We start from the raw sequence: 24,309 nt of genomic DNA on the forward strand, positions 1-24,309 counted from the left end.
ATTTTTTAAATATTGCCTGATTTTTGTTAATCAGTTTAGCACATTATGTATCAGAAGAAGCATATAAGTACAAGAAGAGTAGCTTTTGTTAAAATATATATACGTTAAATAATATAGCATATTTTTCGTACTTATGATGTTTTTTTAAAGACTGTGGGCCACTAAACTAAATTATTTATAAAAAAATAGCGGACATTTTTCAGATGAAATACATTGAAAAATAATCCAACTGGTAATACTTTACAACAAAGCATATTTTATACAGATTTAAATCAATATATGTTTATCTCATTAAACTTCTGTTTTAATCCACAATTATAAAGCGATACATAGATTTCATTAAGTAACGTTTTTTTGGATTGTCACAGTCCTTCTTTGTAATTTGTTGTTACAAAGCTAAATATTTTATTTGACATACATTTGGTCCAAGATTTCAAGTTTATTTTTCTCAAAAAATATTAAATTCCAAGTATTTGTGATTAACATTTTTCAAGATTTGATATCAAATGGACTCGTTGATAACTTCCTGGAGGTTTAAAATGTGCTAAGAAATAACTGTTTAATTTTTGCTAATTTAAGTAAAAAAATAATCAATTTAAAGTAAAAAATTATCAAAAGTATTTTATTTACAATGTAAAAATGAATTTTAAAACTTACTTCTAACGTTTCTACATTTTTGTTTTTAACTTAAAACAAAATAAATTTTAACTGAAATCTCTTGGGGGTATATATCAATATTTGCATATACTGTTTTACTTTTGGTATAATTTAAATTCAAAACGAAAAGGGCAAAACAGATTGTATTATGTAATAAGTTATGGTTAAAAATCAGCTTACTAGTGAATTAAAATTCTTCATTAGAAAGATATTTTAAGTCTTTAACTACCAAGCATAAAGTTATAAAACAATTGTTCATTCTTAAAAACTATACTTCCACGTTCAGTAGTTAGCAATCAAACTAGTTTCGTGTATTGAATTCACTTAAAAATAAAGTTAATTTATTCGGTGTTTAATTTGCAAAACCTAATGTGGATAACTTAAATTGAAAAAAAGTTTAAAATTGTTAGCAAACCATTTAAGCACAACTAACATAAATTCAAAAATTAGTCAAAATCAACAATATAAATACATTTTTGACAGTAGTGTGTATCAAAGGTGACGCGTGGTATTTTTGTTAGGGGGTGGAAAATTTATTTTTTTTTTTAAAAACCCTTAATTTGGTATTTTTCAAAACTAATTTAGTAAGATAAAAAAAACTAAAACTACAACAAAATTGTTTTTCAACAAACATTATTTAGAAAATAACAATTTTAATATTACATTATTGTAATTTTTTTAATTTTTTTAGGCGGAGCATCTGCTCCAATGCTCTGCCCCACGCTAATTTATATATGTACCTTTCAGTAAACATATTTAAAATGCTATATTTCCAAACACCTAGCAAATAATAAATTTTAGAAAGAGATAAAATAAATTTTAAAGTCTGTTGTATATAGCAAAACCTCGACTGATTATTGGTGCTAAATTGATATAGAAGTAAGAAAAGTTTGACTAGTTAAATAAAATTAAGTACTTGATTTCATCTTCGCTAACAACGTTTGATTAAAAAATACTATTTTGGTTTTCTTGTTACATCTTAAATTCATCAATTTCTTATTAAAGTAAAACTATTTTAAAACATTAGTTTGTCATACCTATTTCTCAAGGTGCATACGTTAACGAAAAACTACAATACTTGATGAAGTAAGCAGTCAAACGTTGCGATTCATGTGAGGTATTACAATACAATAGTAAGTTTTTATATTAAGTTGTAAGTAGGTTTTTTTTATTTATACAAAAAAGATACATTTGTCTTGAAATGCGTTTTATTTGTAAAACCAAACTTGTATCTCAACGATTGACTAAAAGAAACAATTTAAACAACGAAAAAGCACTAAAGAAAAAATACAGAAATGTTTGTTGATGATATTTTTTCAAAAACTACAAAAAATAAGACAAGTATATATATAGTTCTAAAAACCAAAGTTATACAGTAGCAAACAAAATAAATTTAAAGACAGCAACCCTTAACTTAGTAAGTTAAAAAATAAATTAAATAACTCATTATTATATACAATACTTAATTTTATAATAATAATTAAACATAAATATTTATTTGATAAAACATTAATAATATACATTTATACTACATGGTCAAAAGCTGTTAGCACAAACTCTAAGGAATTCAATGTTATACATATCTATATCCTATAATTTTGTATAAGTCAATATTAGTTTTAGAACAGTTGTCAAAATAAGCATCTACAAAATTAAACTCATTTTCTTAAACTTAAAACTTGTGGCAATTTGTAGATGCTCTTTTTGTTAGATATTTAAATTTATACATAGCTCACAGTTTTGAGCCTTCTTAAATGTCGCGGGCGTCGCTTCGTTTTAATTTTCTTACCGTTGTTAACTTCTAAAGTCTTGCTCTTCGCTCGCTTTTTCCTTTTCAGATGGACTTTGGTTTTGCCTACTTCAACTTTAATGGGCGAACTGATATTTTCAACACTTTTCAGTTCAGGCGACAATTCATCGGAAATCTCCAAGTCATTTGACGGTGTTTCTGGTTGATCAGATGGAAAAATTCCTATTTTTCTCGCTGCCTGATAAACCTGCTGCTTCGTACCACCATAAATTTTCCAGTCTAGCGGGCAGCAAAGAAAACTGTCTTTGCTGTCAAGTTCGTCGTGGCATCCGACGTGAGCGCCATACGAACCGCAAAAGTCGCACTTGACGATGTGCCATTCCGTTCCGGTTGAATGGTAGCTGTAAAATTTTATAAAATTAGTTGCGCTGAATTAGCCAAATTTAATTTATGTGTTTACCTGAACAGTTTAAATTTTATTAGTTATGTTTTTCAATCATAAGTCATATTTTAAAATAAAAGTTAACTTTAAAAATTTCAACTATTTATTATTCATAACTACTAACAACATCAGTATATGAATCATTTTTCAACTTACTTATTTCCAAAGGGACATTTACAATTTTCCATGTCACAGTGCTGATGGGTGCGGTAAAGATCCTGATACGCACCAGACTCTGTTTCCCACGACGCATCTTTCTCAGGCAGATAAATTCCCATTTGAACGCAACTATCTTTGTACACTTCCTGGTTGTTACAATGCGGGCATCTGAAATGATGCTGCCCACTGTGCAATGCCTGTTTGAATATTTTTTTTCTTATTATAACTAGTAACTTATAGTTGCTTTCAAATTGAATAGCTAATACATTGATTGTTTAAAGTTAACTAAAAATTAATAAATATAATTTAAATTATACAGCCATTGCAGCTAATAGGCAATCAAAAAGTCTGTAGGATCATATTTTAAAATCAACAATTAAATGTGTTGATAAAATTGTTTGGTTAACAACTATAAATGGTATGATTATATATAAAAATCTTAATAAGTGTCAAAATTATTTAGTTTCAATTATTTCTATAAATAATAATTAACACACTTTGCATCTACTGAAAACTTTTTACAGGGTTGCCCAAGGTTTTTTGCAAACTTCTTAAAGGTTTTTGAAAAACAAGTATTTTAGTCCATTTTTTGTATAAAAATAAACTCAAGTTAAAAAAACTGTCTTAAATAGTATACCAACAATGAAAAGATACTTTAAATGTGTTTTTCAATGAAAAAAAAACAATTTAATTTTAATCTGTTTGATTAAGTTTTTGCATTTAATCGAAATTTTGTTTCTTTACATACAAAAAGAGTTTAAAATTATAAGTTTCTTTAGTGACTTTTATTCAAAATTCCAGGTTTTTTTGCCTAAATTGTCAAAATCCTTGTTTTTCCAGAACTCCAGGTTTTTTGGCAACATTGTTTTACTAATGTACGGTGATGCAAATAGAATACAAATAAGATTATTTTTAGTTTTGTGGAATAAAATTGACATATAGTATAGTTGTACTATATATTATTAGTAAACAAATTAAAATTTGTTTTTGAAAAAAATTAAAATTTATTTTTGAAAAATATTAAAAACAATATAATGTTTCACTATAGTAGTAAACTATAAGAGGTTTTCAGTTGTTGAATAATTCTGAAAAAAGTTTTTGGACAGATAAATGGTGTGCATCGTAATGAAAATAAGTAAAACAAAAAAGAATATACAAAAAACTGAAAAACTTATGGTTTAAAATTTCATGGTTAATATTTTTTCTAATTTGATTTTTTTAATATACAGAAAAATGATTGCTATTACCGTATTATGAAGTATAAACTGTATTGCTCAAGTAAGTATTTTGAAAGCAAAATTTCATAATACTAAACTTAAATTATAAAATATAAATAAAAACTAAAAGTAGTATAACTTTGTCTTGGATTTTAGTTGTAAGTTGTACTTATGTAAAATGTTTAAAAGCTTTTTACATGAGTATGCCTTATAAATATTAAAAAAAAATAAAGTTGTAGCAGTAAACAGAACTCACATGAAGGGCTGTTGTAAATTAAAAAAAAGTAACTTAAAATTTGTACTTAGTAAAGTTTTTACTTCATGAGTTGAAAATAAAAAATCAAAAAATTGCAACTCGGCTTCATGACGCAATTATCTTACGGTCTTGATAAGTATAAACTAGGCGTCGGCTGCAGTTCTAAGGTCGCTTCTGATTGGCTAATATTTTACTTATTTTTATGTTTATATTTAAGTGATAAAACTATTTTTGGTTTCTTTTTTATATATTTGGGTAAGGTAGGTTAGGGATAAGGGTATAAATGTTCTTGATATTCTGCTGTATTATCTATTTACCTCGTTTGCATAATGTTATGAATGAAAACATTTTCAAAAACTTACAACTGCAGACGACTCATGAATTAGTGTCAAATAGAAACATTTTCGTTTTAATTTGTTGTTGTTTAATATTTATCAGTTTTTACCTTATTAGCGGTTGCCAAAGGTTTTTTGTAAATTTCTTCCAGGTTTTCTGAATTTCCTCCTGGTTTTTTAAAACCAAGCTTTTAGTCTCTTTTTTAGTATAAAACAAAACTGAAGTTAAAAAAGCTGTTTTATTATAACAACATTGAAATGTACTGTAATTGTTTTATATTTATGATAGATTTTCTGTATCTAATAGAATTTTCTATACTTTACATGTAAAAATTGTCTAAAATTTCAGGTTTTTTAGTGAATTACGTTCGAAATTATAGGTTTTTCCTGTTTTTATTTTTGATCTAAACTGTCAAACTCCAGGTAATTCCAGGATTTGAGATTTTTTAGCAACCCTGCTTATTAGAGAAGATGTTTATATTCAAAGTCTATAAGCAGAAATCATAATTTAGAAACAAGTTTTTAGAGGTACAGATAACACTACCATAACAAATAGTTTAACTTACTAATTAACCAATGATAAATTAGGTTTTTAAAATAAGAGTTATTTTTTATAATCTGCAAAAATAAAATCTAATTCGTCTCCTTATTCAAAAAAAAACTTAAATATAGTTGTTATATCTTTAATGCTGAAAAACTGGTTTGAAATTTTTTATAAGAATCAGATTAGTCAACTAAAAAATGAGTATTACTTAAAAGTTTTATTTCAAGTAGTATCTAGTTAGATTAATAAACTTTTGAATAAAAAGTTATACGGTGTTAAAAAATCATAATAAAATATAAAATAATCTAACGTGATTTTGCAAGCAGTCTTTGTGCGCATGCATATTTTTGCAACAGGCAGCGACAACAACTTCACCTTCATTGTACGGTGGAATCAACTTCTCCATACAAGCAAAACATTCCTGTTTGTTGTTCGAAATTGAACTTTTTATATATGAAGTAGCAAGATTAGTAGCTGTGTGGTGAATTAAAATAACAAAATAAAAGTATTAAAACAAACCAGAGATTAAAAAAAGTTATAAGTAGTTACAATTTATTGCTAACTTATATGATTTAGTTATAAAAAACATAGTAGGTATACAAAAATATACTTTCATATAAAGTTTTACTAACTTTTAAAGTGTTGTCAGTATTTGTATTCTTCTCAGTTAGTATACCGCTGACTGCAACAAAAAATATTTTAGGCATAGTGTTAAAAAAAAATTAAACAATTACTCTAACAACAGTCCTTTATCTAAAAAACTAACCAATTAGCTGATGAAAAGTTTCAAATGGAGAGTTTTAAAACAAAGTTAGTTAGGTTAGATGTAAAACATAAACTCTTGTCTTTTATTAAAAATTCAGTATTTTTCATCAAAAAAAAAACTTTAAATTCAGTATTTTTATACTTTTTTTTCTCATAATTTTTATGTTAAAAAAATACAAAATGAATAAAAAAAAATCAAAATAGAACTCTTATATTAACTTTCTCTTCAACATTTTCAAATTGACAAAAACGTAGAAATCTTTAGTTATTATGATGAGTGTGCTTAACATAGATAAAATAGAGTTATAAGGTTACTACCCTTGATAAATTAAAGTTATTTAAACCTTTATTTTATTTTATTCACCAAAATATTTATAAGTTGATTTCATTTTTGTAGAGCTTTTAAAAAATACTGACTTGCTTTATTTAAAGAAAACATCAGCAAAAGTCTACAAAGCTAAAGCCTGGACTTTTTTATGCCGTGAGACAAGCTCAAGTTAACAAGGTTTGATCATAACAATTTGATCATCATACCACAAACCTCCGGTAGACTGCGACCCGGGTTTCGTTCTTATTGAAACTCCTCTGTCAGCCGTAAGCGAAAAACTGCAGTAAACTAGTTTTTCGGTTACGGCTGACAGAGGAGTTTCAATAAGAACGAAACCCGGGTCGCAGTCTACCGGAGGCTTGTGGTCTGATGATCGAATTGTTATGATCAAACCTTGTTAACTTGTTTTATTTAAAATATATTTTTAAGCCTTTTTATAGATACTAAACACATAATAGTTTTATAATGATTTATGCAGCAAAATATTTTACTTTGGAGGTTATATATAAATTATTTAAAAATATAAATACTTTCTTTGTTTGGTAAGTATTGAGGAATTTAAATCGTTAAGTTATGTAAATAAAAATGTTATACTTAAAAGACATACAGATAAAAAAGTCCCTTTTGTAAAAATTAAAACTACTCCATTTAAAGTTTAACCCAAACTTTTTTCGAATATTGACAGTCAATACAATATGTAAATAAAATGATTATATTAATGATCGCTGTATGAAAAATGTGACTTTTATATTCTTCAAATTTAAACATAAAGTTATTTGTTTATTCATTCTTAAATTTCAAACATTCAAAATATGAAATTAATCTGTTTTAAATCTTAAATATTCAAGCATTCAAACAATTAGAGATATATTCACTACAATATTTTGAGTTTCTAGGCAAATTTATATAGTTTATGCGATAAACTTTTTTTAACTTTCAACATTCTAAATGTAAATAATCTGCAATAGTAACATTTTTTTAACTTATAATTGATATTATTTATAAACAGACTGTTTCTAAAACTATAGCAATTAGTAGTTTATAACTTTAAAAATTGATATTTAAAAAAATTGTCTTTTAAAAATGTCATATTCTGCATCAAATATTAATTTCCGCAAGTATTACAAAAAAACAAAAAAGACACTGCAAATAAGTCAAAATTATTAAAATATTGAATAACAAAAATTAATTAACTAAAGCAACACTTATATTAAAGGATGTTTAGTCTGTAGTTTTATTTTAATTAAAAAGTATTTTACACGTGTTTCAAAAAAAAAACATAATTCTTACATTCAGGAAGAGCTCTGTAAATATCCGGACGAGGTTTATGAGCTGAACAATAGCTGCTGAAGGTTCCCGCGAAAACGCTCAATACTCCATGATCCCGTCCGCATGGGTGATGAAACTTCCCCTGTTAAACATATATGACAGTTATCTTCTTTAGTATACTGCTTTGAAAATTTTCAATCTTTTTAATGCTTTCATGAAATTCTTTATTTAATTTAATGCTTCTAAAAAAATATTTTCCCTGACTAAGTTATGTGAAAAAAGTTGTTAAGGGCCATACATATTTTTGAATGTGTTACAGGGGTAATATAATTTGATTACAACTTTTCATTAAAACTTAGTAAAAACAAATGAAATTGTACAACTTGTATAATCAAGTATAGTTGAATTACTTTTACACAAAGTTTGGAATATTTATCAATAAAACTCTATATATTAAATTTACTTGCTAAAAAACAGTTCATCGTGTTTTTTTCTTGTATTTTGTGTTTTTTTAATCTAAACAAACAATGGTTACTCTATAAAACATTTTTCAATTAAAAAAAAAACTTAAAATAGTTCAAATTTTAAATTTATATGTTTAAAACTAAAAATTTCTTGATGAATCTCATTTTGAAATATTAAATTTGAATGTAAAATTAAACATTTGTTGTAAATATGGGTGGGTTATAATTGTTTTTGTCAAAATAATTTGAAAAGGAAGCAAAAGGTAAAACAGTGACAAATAAAACCCAAAAAATGCAGTCCCGTTTGAGATTAGACAACTAAAACAAAACAGATAATATTTTTTTCTGATCAAATCAAAACTACTAACTTATAGAAGCAATAATAAAATACATACAGTACTATTTATTAGTTTCAAAAGTTTTTCATTTGGTTTCCATATGAAAGATGACCATATGTCTAATTTATTACAAAACTAAAAAATTTTACACATTTGTAATTACTATATATATTTCTTATTTAAAATTTGTTGTATGTGACCAACAAAAAATATTAATTAAAATTTGTACATAACCTAAAATTTATCAGTTATAATAATATTTACCAGGGTGGCCACTGGTTTTTGAGAAATTCCTTCCAGGTTTTCTGAATTTCTTCCAGGTTTTTTAAAATACACGTTTTTGGGTCTATTTTTAGTTTTAAGTTAAGTTTAAGGTTAAAAACTGTGTTAAGTAGTATAACAAAATTGAAAACAAACTGTAAAAGCTACTTTAAATATGTATTTAAAAAAAAAATTTAAGGCGAGAAAAAATCTATTTATATTAGTGATGTACCTAACTCACTACCCGGGTCCGGATCCGGCCGGATATTGCCATTTTTGTTTGATATCCGGATCCGGCCGGATCTTGATATGAAAAAAAAGTCCGGATCCGGTTCCGGCCGGATTATAATTTGAAAAAACAGTTTGGATCCGGTTCCGGCCGGATCCTAATTTGAAAAAAAAGTCCGGATCCGGTTGCGGCCGGATCCTAACAGAGATCCGGCCGATTCGGATCTAGTTAGTAAAAAAGAGCATACAGAAAAGTATTTTTTCAAAAACAAACCCTTTGTAAATTAAAAAGAGTCATTTTTGACAGTTAAAATTTAATACCAACCGTGATTGGCTCATTTTGAACACGTGACTAATTTACATTTGTTTACATTGAAACTATGAAATAAACATTTTAGAAATGCAACTCTTTACCTATGTTGTAAAATTAAAAACTTTACTACCAAATTTTTAGGCTAGTTTTAAGATTTTTTGAAAACTCAGGCTAGTTTTCCTTTAGATTTTAAATGAGTTTAAGCTGATCCAGTTTTGAATATTTTGTGATTTTCTAGTTGATTTTGTTCAAGAACTTGATTTTAATTGATTTTAGATTGGATCTTGTATATTTTTACAAGTTGATCTTATTTAATAGATTTAATCTTAGCTACCAGATATTGTTTTTGTGATGTACTTTATTTTTCTATCAATTTTGCTTATACTAAATTTAAATTTATTCATAGTTTTTTTTTAGCTTTTATAGAAATGAAACTTTGAAACTACAAATGTAAGCTCTACTTTTTATGTGAAAACTAGTGATGTACCCGACTCACTATCCGGGTCCGGATCCGGCCGGATATTGCCATTTTTGTCTGATATCCGGATCCGGCCGGATCTTGGTATGAAAAAAAAAGTCCGGATCTGGTTCCGGCCGGATTCTAATTTGAAAAAAAAAGTTTGGATCCGGGTCCGGTAAATCACTAATTTATATATATATGACAGATTTTTTATTTCAAATCTAAATTTTACTATTTAATATATAAAATTTGTTTAAAATTTTAGGTTTTTCAGTGACTTTTGTTCAAAGTTCCAGGTTTTTCCAGGATTCCAGGTTTAGCGGCCACCCTGATTGAATCAAAAACTATAAGTAAAGTTTTTTAAGTATGCTATGTTGATTAACTGTGATACAACTAAAGACTTTAATTTGTAAAGTTTACTTTATACAAAAATAACTAATTTGTTTGGTGAGAATATTGAAATTTAAATTACAAAAATTAAGACTTAGTAGTTTTTTGTGTTTGATTGTTTTGTTTAAAAAATTCAAGAATTTTTGTGAATAAAATATTGTGAAATTTGTGTCTAGTCGGATGTCTTCTTTGCAATGAAATTTAAGATGAATTTAATATATGTAATTTAAAATACAGCAACTTAATTGAAAGAAGTAGTAAAAAAGACAATAGGATGATGGAGTGAGCTGAAGGTAAATGTGATAACCTGCTGAGGATACTTGCAGAAGTTAACTTCTGATAACATAGATATAGTTTTAATTAAAAATGTTAATACAGTTTTAACGTTTAAATACTGGTCATTGAAAAGTAAACATGTGTTTTTTTTTATCAACTTAGTTTCATATAAATTACGTTTACAATGCATTTTAATTAAAATACTTTTTTATTCTCTCTTTATAAACTTATTGAGTTGGAAATATTGTAGTAATTATAAAACTATTATTTAAGGCCATAGGGGGGGTAGAAGCCATTTTTTGACCAAAAATAACATATAGACTTATATTATAGTAAACTTCATAATCTTTCAGATGCTTTTTTTAGATTTTAAAAATATCAAGTAACTTTTTTTTTATGACCGGTTATATAAAGGGTTGTCTTTATAAAGGGTATATAAAGGGTAACTTTAAAGCCGTTTTTCTCAAGTTTTTAAAAACGGGCTTTAAAATCTATCTTCTCCTTCATTTTTTAAGCAATCTTCTTTAAATTTTCAGGAAATGTTCCTTACATTATGAGAAAAAAACGTTATTTGTGAATTTTAATAATTTTAAAAAATAAAAATTTTATGACAAAAAAAAAAAAAAAGTGATTTTTTATCAAAAAAATTTTTTTTTTCAAAAAAAGGTATTTTTACTTAAAATTTTTTAAAGTCACAAATAACGTTTTTTTGTTATTGTATAAAGAATAGATTGTAAAAGTTTGAAGAAGATTGCTTAAAAAATGAAGGAGGAGATAGATTTTGAATGCATTAGTCTTTTTTCGCCGTTTTAGTTTTTCCTTCCCCATAAGGAACCTGTTACTTTGGCCGGTCATATCTCAAAAACTAATTCAAATTTTTAAAAACGGTAAAAAGCAACTTGAAGCTTAGTAAAAACTCTATAAAATAAGATCAACTTGTAAAAAACATGGCCTACCCCCCCCTATGGCCTTAAGATATATTTTATAAAACCATTTGACACTCTTTTAAGTTAGAAAAATTAGCTGTTTGTGATTTAGCTAGAAATTTGTTTGTATGTAAATCAAATTTTTGAAGCAAAAACTTCAACAGCTATGATAACTTACAGAACACTTTGATTGGACACAGCCAATTGTGGCTCCTTTCTTCTTGCAAATGCTGCACTTTAGTTTTTGTCCTCTTCTAATTTCTAAAAACACAATTCATCTGTTATGTTTCAAGTAAAAAGAAACAATAAATATAAACTATAATTTAAAACATATAAATACGAATATACAAACCCTGTCATCACCAAGCACTTAAATTACATTGTGGATGAAGAAAAATTATTTAATTAAATGTAATTCAAGATCTAAAAACCTAAGCTGCGGTAAAACAAATGCATCAAATTAAAAATTAAAAACTATCATTAACTTTTATTTTAAAAACTATTCATTTAACAATAAAACTACTTAGATTTAAATCTATTGTTACATATTTGGTGAAATTGTCTTGTTCTTGTTATTTTCAAACTTTTTCCCTTTAAAATAAACTTTGAGAAGGTTTGTACACAAAATTTCAAAAATTACAAAGAGTTTTTATATTCTTTATAAATGAAGAGAGATCTATACTTGATATCTACAAAGTTAATAATATATTAAGTGTTATTACCTAAAAACAGCAGCAAAAAAAATTCAAGTAAGATGATTTTCGGTTAAGCAAAAAACATAACAACCTTTTGCTATGTCCTTAATAGCAAAGCCTTCTACATGCATGGGGTGATTGTTTACATGCATTTCTTCATCTTGGTACTTTTGCTGCAGTCCACTTGATAATAACAGGCAGAACAAATGCATATTCAGACCTTTGGTTGAGAAAAAATAGTATTATACATTCTAAGATATTTTTACAGGTAGTAATATTATAATTGTAATATTCAGGGTTGCCACTCGTTTTTTTTTTAAATTTTTCCAGGTTTATCAAATTTCTTCTAGGTTTTTAAAAGTACACGTTTTTGGGTCTATTTTTAGTTTAAAGTTATATTTAAGGTAAAAAACTGTGCTAAATAGTATAAAAAGATTGAAAAGATACTGTAAAGCTTCTTAAAATGTGTTTTTTAATAAAAAAACTTTTGGTAATGACTTAAATTTTTTATCTATATAACAAATTTTTTGAGTCAAACCAAAACTTTACTACTGAAGATGTTAAAGTTCTTAAAAACTCCAGGTTTTTTGATCAAAATTCCAGATTTTTTCAAAAAATTTTAAATTTCAGGTTTTTCCAGGTGTTTTTTGCCTAAATTGTCAAATTCCAGGTTTTTCCAGGATTCCAGGTAAAGTGGCAACCCTGAATATTGCAAAAAGTCTTTTTACTCAATTTATCTACAAAGTATATACTTATTACAAAACTATTTTGGAAAAATAAAAAATCAAAAGTCAGTACTTGTAGAAAAATTCAATTCTAAACTCATAGAGTGTAACTAGTACTTTAGCTTTATAAAATCATTTAAACTAATATTTAAAAATATAAAATTGGTCATAAAACTATTTATACTGTAACAAAAAACTAGAAAAAACTTACGCTAAAGTATATATGCAAAACCAACAAAGTTTGAATCAAAACATTATGTACTTTAAAAACCAATAGCTATAAAACATCTAGTATACAAATCATTATTATTTACACTTATAAAGTCGAGTAAAAACTATTGCTATAAAAAATAGAACAAATAAATATATTAAATTCTCTTTTCAATTAAAAATACCCTACTATTTTTTAAACACTATTTTTAAATTGTTTTCTTTCTTAGGAAAAAATAAAAATAATATCTATTTCAATTTTGAAAAGTATAAAAAAATTATTTATTTTTTAATTATTTAAATTTACCATATAATCTAAATTAATACTTAAACAATAAATTAATTTATTAGATATCAATATACTGTAATAAAATAACTAGTGTAAGTAATGTAATAAAATCTAGAAAAATATTTATGATAAAAAGGCTAAAAAATTTAGTGATTTAAGAGTTAGTTTTACAATTAATAAAGTTTGACTTTAATAGATTATGAGTGACAATACAACTCTAAAGAAGTTTACCAAATCAAACAAAAACCTGATGGTTCATGGTGAATAAATTTTCCACACTTAGCTTCATCATTTACACACGAACCACAGAAAATGCAGCTTTTTCCAAAATCTTTCAGCATTAACACATCTTTAGTACTAACTCCGAAATAACTTCCCTTTTTATTTTTCTAAAAATTTTTTTTTGAGCACTAATGTACAACTAGTTTCCATTTAAAACTTACCAAACCTTTAATAGGTTTATCTGCTATTTTTGTTAGCTTCATTGATACTTTTTACAGTAGTCAGCCACATAGTTTTGTAAAATTTATTAAAAAATTGGGATGAAAATTCAGTTTGAAACTTAGTACATAACTATTTTTTCACAAAGTTGAAATAAAAACGTTTAAAATCATAACTTAAGTCTAGGAACTTTTTATAACGATCTATTCTTCAAGTTAAATTTTACAAACAAGGTATTTATGCATATATTACTAATGAGTGTTATAATTAATGATGTTACTATTATCAAAATTAACATTTGTAAATATACCAATTTTCACTAAATGTACTAATATAAGAAGCACAAACAATAAGTATATGAATGCCTTTTAAAAATATGTTTAAAGATAAAGATCATAATTGCCTTACCTTTTTTTACTTTTTTTTAACATGCAATGTTAGGCAGCAGGTTACTTGTACTGATTGATAAGTTAAAATTTATAAAATAGTATGAACTCAATTTCTTATTACTGAAGTACTAGTATGTAGTTGAGAAAACATTGCTTTTTTTAAACAATAAAGTTGTTAATTTAAATTCCAACATTTAAGTTATGAATGGTAGTGAGTTACTTCTTTTAGTTTTTTTATTCAACTAAACCATTTTGAATTTTTTTAATTACTACCATTTTTTAAGATATGGCAAAAAGTATTTATAAACATTTGTTTTAATATTTTTAGTCGAAGCTTACTTTTATCACCAGGTTTTTTTCTTTGAAAGTATTGAGTTTGAATTGTTATAATGTTTATGTAAGTGGTTTTTACTTTACTGATATTAAATACATTATTGTTAGCAGACTTTAGCTAACAATTTATTATTTTTAATGATTTATAAAAAAAATTAAATGTATATAAACCAGTATATAACTTTTATAAATAAAATATTACGGATATAGATTCAAAACTTAAGGATTTTTTAACAACAACACCACAATAATAGCAATGATATTATAAATTAAACATTGCTGAAGAACATTCAAATATATATACTGTAATGAAAAATTGTTAAAAATTCAATGAAAATATCATTACTTGGTCAATTGGTTTTCAACTTCTAGCTTCTGTTTTTTAATGTTCTAATTATGAGAACTTAATTTATCAAAACTTAAATGCTGCATTGACTTAGAACAAACCTTTCTCAGTGATGGCTACAGGATTTTTTAAGCTGATTAAATCTTTACATTTTATAAAAGTATAACGGATAATCAATTTGATTGTAAAGATAACTGGAAATTTCTCTATTCTTTTGATTAAATAACATATTATTTAAAAAATATTTTTTGTAACACAATTTAAAAACAAATTTGAAGGCTCATTTGTGACGTCCAGTATTATGGTTTTTTTATTAAGGGCATAGGGGGGTTTTCACTTTTTACACAATTGGATCTTATTTTATAGAGTTTTAACTAAGCTACAAGATGCTTTTTACTGATTTTTAAAACTCAAAATAAATTTTGATATATAGCAGATCAAATTCCGAGGCAACAATAGGTTTCTTATGGGAGGCACAAACTAAAACAACAGAAAAAGACTATTTTATTAAAAATCTATCTTCTCCTACGTTTTTTGAAATAAATACCTCAAACTTTCAGGAAACGTTCCTTACAATATTTAGAAAATTCTGTTCAGAAAACAATTTAGAAATCAGACGAAAACAAGCCAGGAGCTTCTAGTTTAAAAACTTAGTTGTCATTTAATTAGAATTGATTTATTCTTTTTTAAATCAGTCACTGCTAAGCTTTTTATGACCAATTTATAGACTATTTTTATACAATTTTTGAAACTTTGTAAACTACTTTATTCTTAAAATTTATTTGTATTTTGATAGTTAACTTTTATTTTAAACTATATATTGTATTTTTTGTAACTAGCTGTAGCTTCATTGAGTTTTCGTACATAGTAACTAATTAAGTTAAGTTAAAGTAAATTATAGCAGTGATTTATTATTCAAAGGAGCGTGTTAGTTTAAAATGAAGTTTTATTTTGACTGCTTTTCTGAGTTTTTATAGTAAGGGTTTATAAACTTACACTCAATACTTAACTTTATTTATAAGAAAAAGAAAAAAACTAAGTATGTTCAATAAAAGTTATTACCTACTCTGCAAATAATATTAGTTAAATTTTGTTGTTAAGTTATAAAAATAAGAAACTTGGTTAAACATAAATTATCAATATTATGAAAAATGTAGACAAGGCAAAGGAAAAAGTAAAAATAATGTTTAAAACTACTAAGAGAATAATTATAAATTGTTTTTATATACCTATATAATTTTTTTAAGTGAAAACATGATAAAATTAGTTCCAACTATCATGAAATGTAAAACAGCTTATTATTTAATTCATTTTTATACTTTAAATAGATTTCAGAGAAACAATTATTATTCATTTAGCCATCTATTGATACAACAATATATACTTGCTATAGTTCAATATTTTGAAATTATTTCAAAATAATTAAAAGTTATGCAATATATGTTATGATAACATTTACCACAAAGACCAAAACTTACTTAAGCAATACAGTTAAAACTTATGTGAATATTAAAACTAATAGATTTATTTTAACTAACTAACTTTTTGACTGGATGATGAGCTTAACTTTCTTTTTCCCATGCTTGTGTCTAATTCTTACATTTACATATGATTACATACATGTGCTTACTTCTGTTATTATTATTTTATTATTTCTTAAAAACAGCTTTAATTTGCATCAACTTAAAATACAAAAAGTAATACAAATATATAAACTGTATAGACTAAATAGTGTATAATAAGTTTTCTTTAGTTTAGTTTTTTGTCAATAATAGTCTGGGTTAAAGTATTGTTAAGTGCAGATAAAATTGCATAACTTAGTTAAGAGACAAAAAAGTAAAAAAATACAAGCTTATCATTTTAAACCCCAGGGTTGCCACCCTCCTGAAAAATGTAAAATTGTCACCCTGTATAAACTTATACTTTAAAATTTAAATCAACTAATAACAGGACTTTTCACACTTACGCATGCATAAGACTATGAAAAATACATTTGCTTTAATTGAGTAGAGCTAGATACAAAGCAGTTAAATTCAATTAATAATGAAAAATCAGTGCCATAAAATTAACAAAATTGAAATAGTAGAACTAATAGAAATTAGTAAGTTAAGTAGAAAATATTAAAAAACTTCATCAAGGACAATTCAATATAATCTAAAATTTAACAAAGTAACTACCCTGAATTTTACAAAAATTAAATTAAGACAGCCGGAGTTTAAAAAACAAAAACTAGCCTGAGGGTCTAGCAACCCTGATTCCAATATATACATAAATATATATAATTTAGAGCAAATATATATTTCAAACAAATCTCGATTAAAAACAAGAAAAATTTTAATTTTATTTAAAATAGGATCATAATAAATAAAAACTAGGTTATGCATGTATGTAATAAAATGTATTTTACAGCCTATATAAATGATTGCAGTAAAACTTTTCAATAATTAAAACAAATAGCATCATTTTAATAATTCATATGATTTATTGTATGCAGCACATTTCTGCAGGATTTTTCAATGGAATGCCATCTTGCAAAGTATCACCCATAAGTTCATGAGGTGGTTCACCATATTTTTGCAGTTCATCAACTAAACTTACAACTTTAGTCATTCTTGAACTTTTAATTTGTTCTGTGTCACTTTCTTTCTCCTCTTCAAAAACTGCACATATTTCTTTTAACAATTTTAGTTGATTACTATAGTCTGAAAACTGTTTTTTGGTAAATTTTTCTTGACCTTTTTCTATCCATGGCTCAAATTTTGAACAAAGTTCTTTCATAGGGACATACATCATTTCTTTTGACAGCAATGTAGACATCAAACCTTCCATCATACCACCCTGTTTGTTTAAAAAATCATCCATTGCAGGACCATCAAAATTAAGATCTCCCATCATGTCCTCAACTGACATTCCACCTGGACCAATATTTTTAAAATCATCACTGGTTTTCTTAGTTTTGTTGTTTTTAATATCATTACTAAGATTTACAAAAGTTGATTTAAGCTTTTCATTTACAGATTCTGTAGTTTTATCACCACCTTTTTTTTCTAGAGCTTCAGCTGAGCATGAATTCTCACCATGAATTTCTTTTTGTAAATCTTTTAAAAAGTCTTCTCCTTCTTCTTGTTGAAGTTCCTCCAAAGCCTTGTCCCACTCTTGTTGCAAACTTTCTGTAATTTCCTTGTCAAAAAACTGACCAAAAAGCTCATCTGGTTTGATTTTACAATCATCAGATAAACTGTTTGTATTTAGTTTTTTATTATTATTTGCAGATTTTGATTGAGTTTGAGATGAAACTATTGGTGCAGCATCAAAATCATTCAAAGCTTCATCTAAAAGATCATCTAAGTCACTATCAGTTACAATTTGTGCAGTTTCTTTTGACATTATTTTTAACCTAATAAAACAACATTTTTACACAAAAACTAGTTATATAAAGATACAAAGATCAGTTTGAAGAATAACAAGGAGTTGTTTTTTATTTTACAAGTTATACTATGTTTTATGTTATAAAATAAAAAAATATATTTTTTGCTGCTTGAGAAGCAGGGTTTCTGCCACTCTTTGAATCAAAAACTATCCTGGTATACTTTAAACTGTCTTGAGTCATCCTGAGTTCTTTAAATCCTTAAAAAAAAAATTTATTTTCTTTTTTTAAATTAAGGTCTTAAGGAGGTAAGCCATGTTCTTTATAAGTTTTTCTTATATTATAGAGTTTTTAATAAGCTTCAAGTTGCTTTTTCCTGTTTTAAAAAAATCAAATTAGTTTTTGAGATATTGTTGGTCAAAGTTGGGCTGCATAATAGGTTCCCTATGGGAAGGGAAAACTAAAACAGCCAAAAAAAGACTATTTTATTTAAAATCTCTGATACATTTTTCAAGGAATCTTATTTAAACTTTTAGTCTAATCTTAATACAATAACAAAAAAATGTTACTTGGAATTTAAAAAAAATTAAGTAAAAATACCTTTAGAAAAAACGCTTTTTTTATTTATTTTTTAGAATTTTTAAAATTCAAAAGAAATGTTTTTTTCTTATAATGTAAGAAACATTTCCTGAAAATTTGAAAAAGATTGCTTGAAAAATGAAGGAGATAGATATTTAGCAATTTTTTCAATTTCCAAGGAAACTAATCCCTAAAATTTGCGGTCTATCTGTTGCATCGGAAATTTTTACCACAAATTTAATATCTCAAAAGTTAAATAATATTTTTGAATACTTCAAAAACTGGCTTGTAGTTTGTACTTAAAGCTTTCATATAAATACCATATTCATTAAAAAAAAAAGTGTTGGACCTCCCCTTATGGCCATAAATAAACTTTTCAAAATCAATAAAAATCAAAACAAAACTGGTTATAAAATATCATAACATTGAAAAAAGAATAACTAAATCTTATTCAAGATTTAGAATAACAACTGAACTGAGAATTTCAAAAAATATTAAAATTTATAACTAAAAAACTGGGCTTTTTATAAAAAAACAAATTGGTCTGAGCTTTTTTTAATTTAAAACTAGCCTGAGTTATACTGAAGTTAAAAATTTACAAACTGTTCTAAGTTATTCTGAGTACACTGTGTATCCTGAGTGTAAGGCAATCCTGAATAAGGCCCTGATTTGTCAGTTAAAGGCATAGTGGGGAGTGGGGTTCCACCTTAATTTTTACAAGTTATCTTATTTTAAAGAGTTTTATCTGAGAGCTATCAGACATTTAAAAATTTAAAGTAATTTTTGAGATATAAACGATCAAAGTTGGTGACCTCAATAGGTTCCTTTTGAAGGCACAAACCAAAAACACAAAAAAAGACTATTTTATTAAAAATCTATCTTCTTTATTTTTTAACAAATCTTCTTCAAATTTTACAGAAAGACCATTATTAAATTTAAAAAAGATTGAATGCAGGATTTTCTAATTTTGAAAACTAAAACTTTTAATAAAAAAACACCTTTTTTGTCTTTAATTTTATTTTTTAATATTTTTAAAATGGCAACATTTAAAGTATTTTACTATAGTAAGAACATTTCCTGAAAGTTTGAGGTCTCCAGCTAAAAAAATGAAGGAGAAGGAAGACTTTTAGTGATTTTTAAAATTTCTGAGAAAAATGACCCCAAAAAACTTTGTGGTCCATACATTTCTATTGGAAACATTTTACAAAAATAACAATATATCAAAAGTAAATGATATTTTTTAATTCTATAAAACTGGCTGGTAGTTTGTACTTAAAGCTTTCATATAAGAGCCAATGTTATTTATATAGAAAAAATTTAGAACTTCCCCTATGTGCTAAAGTTATTACAACAAATATTTATGATAAGAAACTTATTAACTTTAATAGTACAGTGCGCATTTTTTTTTCTTCTAAAAACATATACTATGCGCAGTATTTTTAAGAGTTAGAGAACTGCTGAATTAAATAACTGTACATTATAGTTTCTAGATTTAAGGCCATAGGGGGGTAGAAGCCATTTTTTGACCAAAAATAACATATAGACTTATATTATAGTAAACTTCATAATCTTTCAGATGCTTTTTTTAGATTTTAAAAATATCAAGTAACTTTTTTTTTATGACCGGTTATATAAAGGGTTGTCTTTATAAAGGGTATATAAAGGGTAACTTTAAAGCCGTTTTTCTTGAGTTTTTAAAAACGTGCTTTAAAATCTATCTTCTCCTTCATTTTTCAAGCAATCTTCTTCAAATTTTCAGGAAATGTTCCTTACATTATGAGAAAAAAACGTTATTTGTGAATTTTAATAATTTAAAAAAATAAAAATTTTATGACAAAAATATAAAAAAAAAAAAGGTGATTTTTTATCAAAAAAATTTTTTTTTTCAAAAAAAAGGTATTTTTACTTAAAATTTTTAAAAGTCACAAATAACGTTTTTTTGTTATTGTATAAAGAATAGACTGTGAAAGTTTGAAGAAGATTGCTTAAAAAATGAAGGAGAAGATAGATTTTGAATGCATTAGTCTTTTTTCGCCGTTTTAGTTTTTCCTTCCCCATAAGGAACCTGTTACTTTGGCCGGTCATATCTCAAAAACTAATTTGAATTTTTAAAAACGGTAAAAAGCAACTTGAAGCTTAGTAAAAACTCTATAAAATAAGATCAACTTGTAAAAAACATGGCCTACCCCCCCCTATGGCCTTAAATCAGCAAATATTTAATTAATAACAAAGGTTTCATTTTAGTTTAAAAAAAATGTTTGTTTAGTACTCAGAGATCAGTTGGCATAACAACATTAGCATTCTGGCAATTCTGATGTACATATTCATCTTCACTTAATTTTAATAGAAGTCTATAGTTTTAATTTTTAGGTTTTTTTATAATAAAGCTTGCTTTAATATAAACATATATGTAATTTACAGCTTCTATAATAACAGGATTTGCAACAAAGATTATTTTCCCAAAAACAAATGCCATAAGGGGGTAAACTACTTATTTTATTTATTCATACTTTTAAATTTAATAACAAAGCTATAAGTTATTTTTCACTGTTTTTTTTTAAATAGCTTAGAGATAAAAACAATCAAATTTTGGAGTTTCATAGGATCTTATGGAAGGCACACACTAAAGTGTTGAAAAAAACTATTTCACTTAAAATCTATCTCCTTGGCAATTTTTAAATGTTCTTTTTTAAATATTCATTGTCTAACTTTTATAAAGCTTTAAAAAGTATTTAGCAAAAAATCCTTGAATTTAATTTTTTTTAATAAACAAATATAATAAACATTTTTTTTTGGTTTGAAAATTGTAATTTTTGAAAGATTAATTTTTTAAGAATCTTTTAAATAATGCTAAGAAAATTTACTGAAAATTCAAAGTCTACCTTAAAAAAATTAAGAAAAATTTATTTCTTTGTAAACACTTAAGTTTCCAAGAAAATGGTAATAAAAACTGCAATCTATAAGCTGGTATTAAGGGCATAGGGGGGGGGGGGGGGGGGGTAAACACCCTTTTTTGGTTTTTTACCTTATTTTATATAGTTTTTGCTAAGCTACAAGATGCTTTTTACAGATTTTAAAAACTCAAAATAATTTTTGAGATATAGCCGGTCAAAGTCAGGGACAACAATAGGAACCTTATGGGAGGCGCAAACTAAAATGGCAAATAACTAGAAATCACTAAAAATCTATCTCCTCCTACCTTTTTTGAGATAACTACCTCAAACTTTCAGGAAATGTTCCTTGCAATATTTAGAAAATTCTGTCGGAACAGAATTTTAAAAAAATAAAAAATAAAAATTTTATAACAAAAAAAATAAAAAAAAACTGTTTTTTTTGTTTATTTTTTATATAATTTATTTTTTTTTTAATTTTTTAAAAATTCCTTCTGACAGAATTTTCTAAATATATCAAGGAACATTTCCTGAAAATTTGAGGTAGTTATCTCAAAAAATGTAGGAGAAGATAGATTTTTAGTGAAATAGTCTATTTTTGCCGTTTTAGTTTGCGCCTCCCATAAGGAACCTGTTGCTGCCTCCGACTTTGACCAGCTATATCTCAAAAATTATTTTGAATTTGTAAAATCTGTAAAAATCATCTTGTAGCTTAGTAAAAACTATATAAAATAAGATAAAAAACCAAAAAAGGGTGTTTACCCCCCCCCCCCCTATGCCCTTAATAACTTTTTACAAAAATAACTATATCTGAAACTTTTATATTTTGTAAAAAATGAGTTTAAGTTTATGTCAAAGCTTTTGAACAGTCTAGGTCTTTTTATTGAGTAATATTGAATACTTCATATGCCTTCAAAGAAAATTCTCTTAGTTTTTGTAGATTAATTATATTTTATTTGTATCTAAAATAAATAAACTCTAGGTCAAATACAGAATGAAGTTATGTAGTGTACACTTAAGGTTGCAATTTGGAAACTTTGAATTTGCTTAATACCAAATATCTGATCATGTTAACAAACTTTAAATATATATCATATGTGCATCATATATGTTATTCTCAATGTTTTGTGTACGTGTCAACCAGTGACTTTCAATCAATTTTTAACTATTTTAAGATTTAAAAGCCAACATTAGGGAGATTTTAAAGCCATCATAAATGCCCCTACGTCATCAGGCCCACAATATACTTTTCCAGGTGAAAAACATCATGGGTAAGTTTGAATAAAATCAAATTTAGAATTTGAAGGCTATATAATAATTCTATTAGAAATGGATATGATGATCATTAAAATAAAACAACTTATGTTAATAGTATTTATTATCTAATGTCTTTTTTTTTCAAATGTAAAGCTACCATTAAGCTATAATCTTCATTTGCAGTAATGACATTTATGCAAATGAGCTTGGATTTAAAGTTGTTTTCAATTGGTGACTAAGTTAGGAAATTAAAAAAGGACGTTTTATCTTAGCATTGAGTAACCATGGATTATATTTAGTTAAAACATTATTTTGACAAAATATTTGTACTGTTTAAACATTAAAAAATTTATTAAAACCAAACTAATTTTGAATAAAAAAATATTTTTTCTGAGAAAAAATTCATTAAATAGTAGTAAAGTAATATTCATAAATTTTATATTTTGTTTAAAAAAGATTATTTCCAACTGACATAATTAACACCGATATTATCTGAATGAAAAGTAATAAATTGTAGTTTTTTTTTAATAAACATATAGCCTTTTTATTTCATGTTTAATTTAATTAGTAACTTGGACAAAACCGGATTTTTTTTTAATGATAACTTATTTATATTAGTCGTGCAATAACAATACAAATGCTTACATTAACTTTTGTTTATAACAGGGTTTCCCGAACTTTTTTTCAGAAGGCCGCCTTTGAAGAAATAAAAAAAAAAGCAATTGCTTCCTTCAACATGAATATTAATAATTAAACTACCAATAAAAACACATATGACCTTTTTTTGATCGTCATCATCAACTCCAAAATATCTAGTGTAAGTTTCAAATTGTGACCTCATATCTCTTCTGTTTCTCCTTTACTGCTCATGGCCCCCGTTAGCCCTTTTGCTGCTGGTGGCCCCCTGAACATTTTTCATGGCCCACTTTGGGAAATCCTTGTTTATGGTATACTCTTTTTTTACTTCAAACTAAAAAAAGATAAAATAAATTGAAAAAAGCTTTTACTAAAACTACTAAAATACAATTTTATAATTTCAAAAAAGTAATATACCAATAAAATGTGTAACTACAATTGTTTGAAACATTAGTAAAATAAAACTTAAAGAAGAAAAACACAACATCAGTTAGAAAATACTATAAAATCAATTAATCTTAATAACAAGCGTTAACTTGGCTTGAATGGCTTTTTTTGTAATTTTAATTTTTAACCAAACTATAAAACCAATTATTTTCAATTTCTTTAATGCTAACTTGTAACTTTATTTTAATTCTAAAGAACGTTCTTTTGCTTAGCTTTTCACAATAATTTTGATCGAATTGGGGTTTTAGTTTTGTAATGGAGCCCCTTTAAATATTAATGTTTTTTAACATTTTTTACATTGCAATTTTTTTCTCCAAAAATAATTA

The 24,309-nt window shown here is 25.5% G+C and overlaps 2 protein-coding genes across 2 annotated transcripts; both read right to left on the bottom strand.

Moving 5' to 3' along the window:
- Nucleotides 1-1,187: 1,187 nt before the first annotated feature.
- Nucleotides 1,188-16,438, bottom strand: LOC145841858 (E3 ubiquitin-protein ligase PHF7-like). The gene is made up of 9 exons (XM_082949143.1): nt 16,349-16,438; nt 13,545-13,686; nt 12,165-12,293; nt 11,557-11,639; nt 7,744-7,864; nt 5,993-6,042; nt 5,671-5,781; nt 3,006-3,205; nt 1,188-2,808 (listed from the first exon to the last, which is right to left on the bottom strand). Exons 1-9 carry the CDS (start codon nt 16,385-16,387, stop codon nt 2,379-2,381), a joined length of 1,305 nt encoding a protein of 434 aa, XP_082805269.1. The 5' UTR covers nt 16,388-16,438; the 3' UTR covers nt 1,188-2,378.
- Nucleotides 16,437-18,195, bottom strand: LOC145841859 (peroxisomal biogenesis factor 19-like). The gene has a single exon (XM_082949144.1). It carries the CDS (start codon nt 18,191-18,193, stop codon nt 17,288-17,290), a length of 906 nt encoding a protein of 301 aa, XP_082805270.1. The 5' UTR covers nt 18,194-18,195; the 3' UTR covers nt 16,437-17,287.
- Between the last annotated feature and the right edge of the window lie 6,114 nt (nt 18,196-24,309).

This window comes from Thalia democratica, chromosome 8 (genome assembly GCF_965202585.1).
Source record: "Thalia democratica chromosome 8, ktThaDemo2.hap1.1, whole genome shotgun sequence".
Lineage (NCBI taxonomy): Eukaryota > Metazoa > Chordata > Thaliacea > Salpida > Salpidae > Thalia > Thalia democratica.

What these genes read in the sequence shown, in the direction of transcription:
- LOC145841859 (XM_082949144.1), bottom strand. Translation starts at nt 18,193, where the DNA reads ATGTCAAAAGAAACTGCACAAATTGTAACTGATAGTGACTTAGATGAT.
- LOC145841858 (XM_082949143.1), bottom strand. Translation starts at nt 16,387, where the DNA reads ATGGGAAAAAGAAAGTTAAGCTCATCATCCAGTCAAAAA. An exon ending in ATACTGACAACACTTTAAAA is followed by an intron (nt 5,782 to 5,992) that starts GTTAGTAAAACT and finishes AACAACAAACAG; the next exon opens with GAATGTTTTGCTTGTATGGA. An exon ending in AAGACTGCTTGCAAAATCAC is followed by an intron (nt 3,206 to 5,670) that starts GTTAGATTATTT and finishes ATATTCAAACAG; the next exon opens with GCATTGCACAGTGGGCAGCA.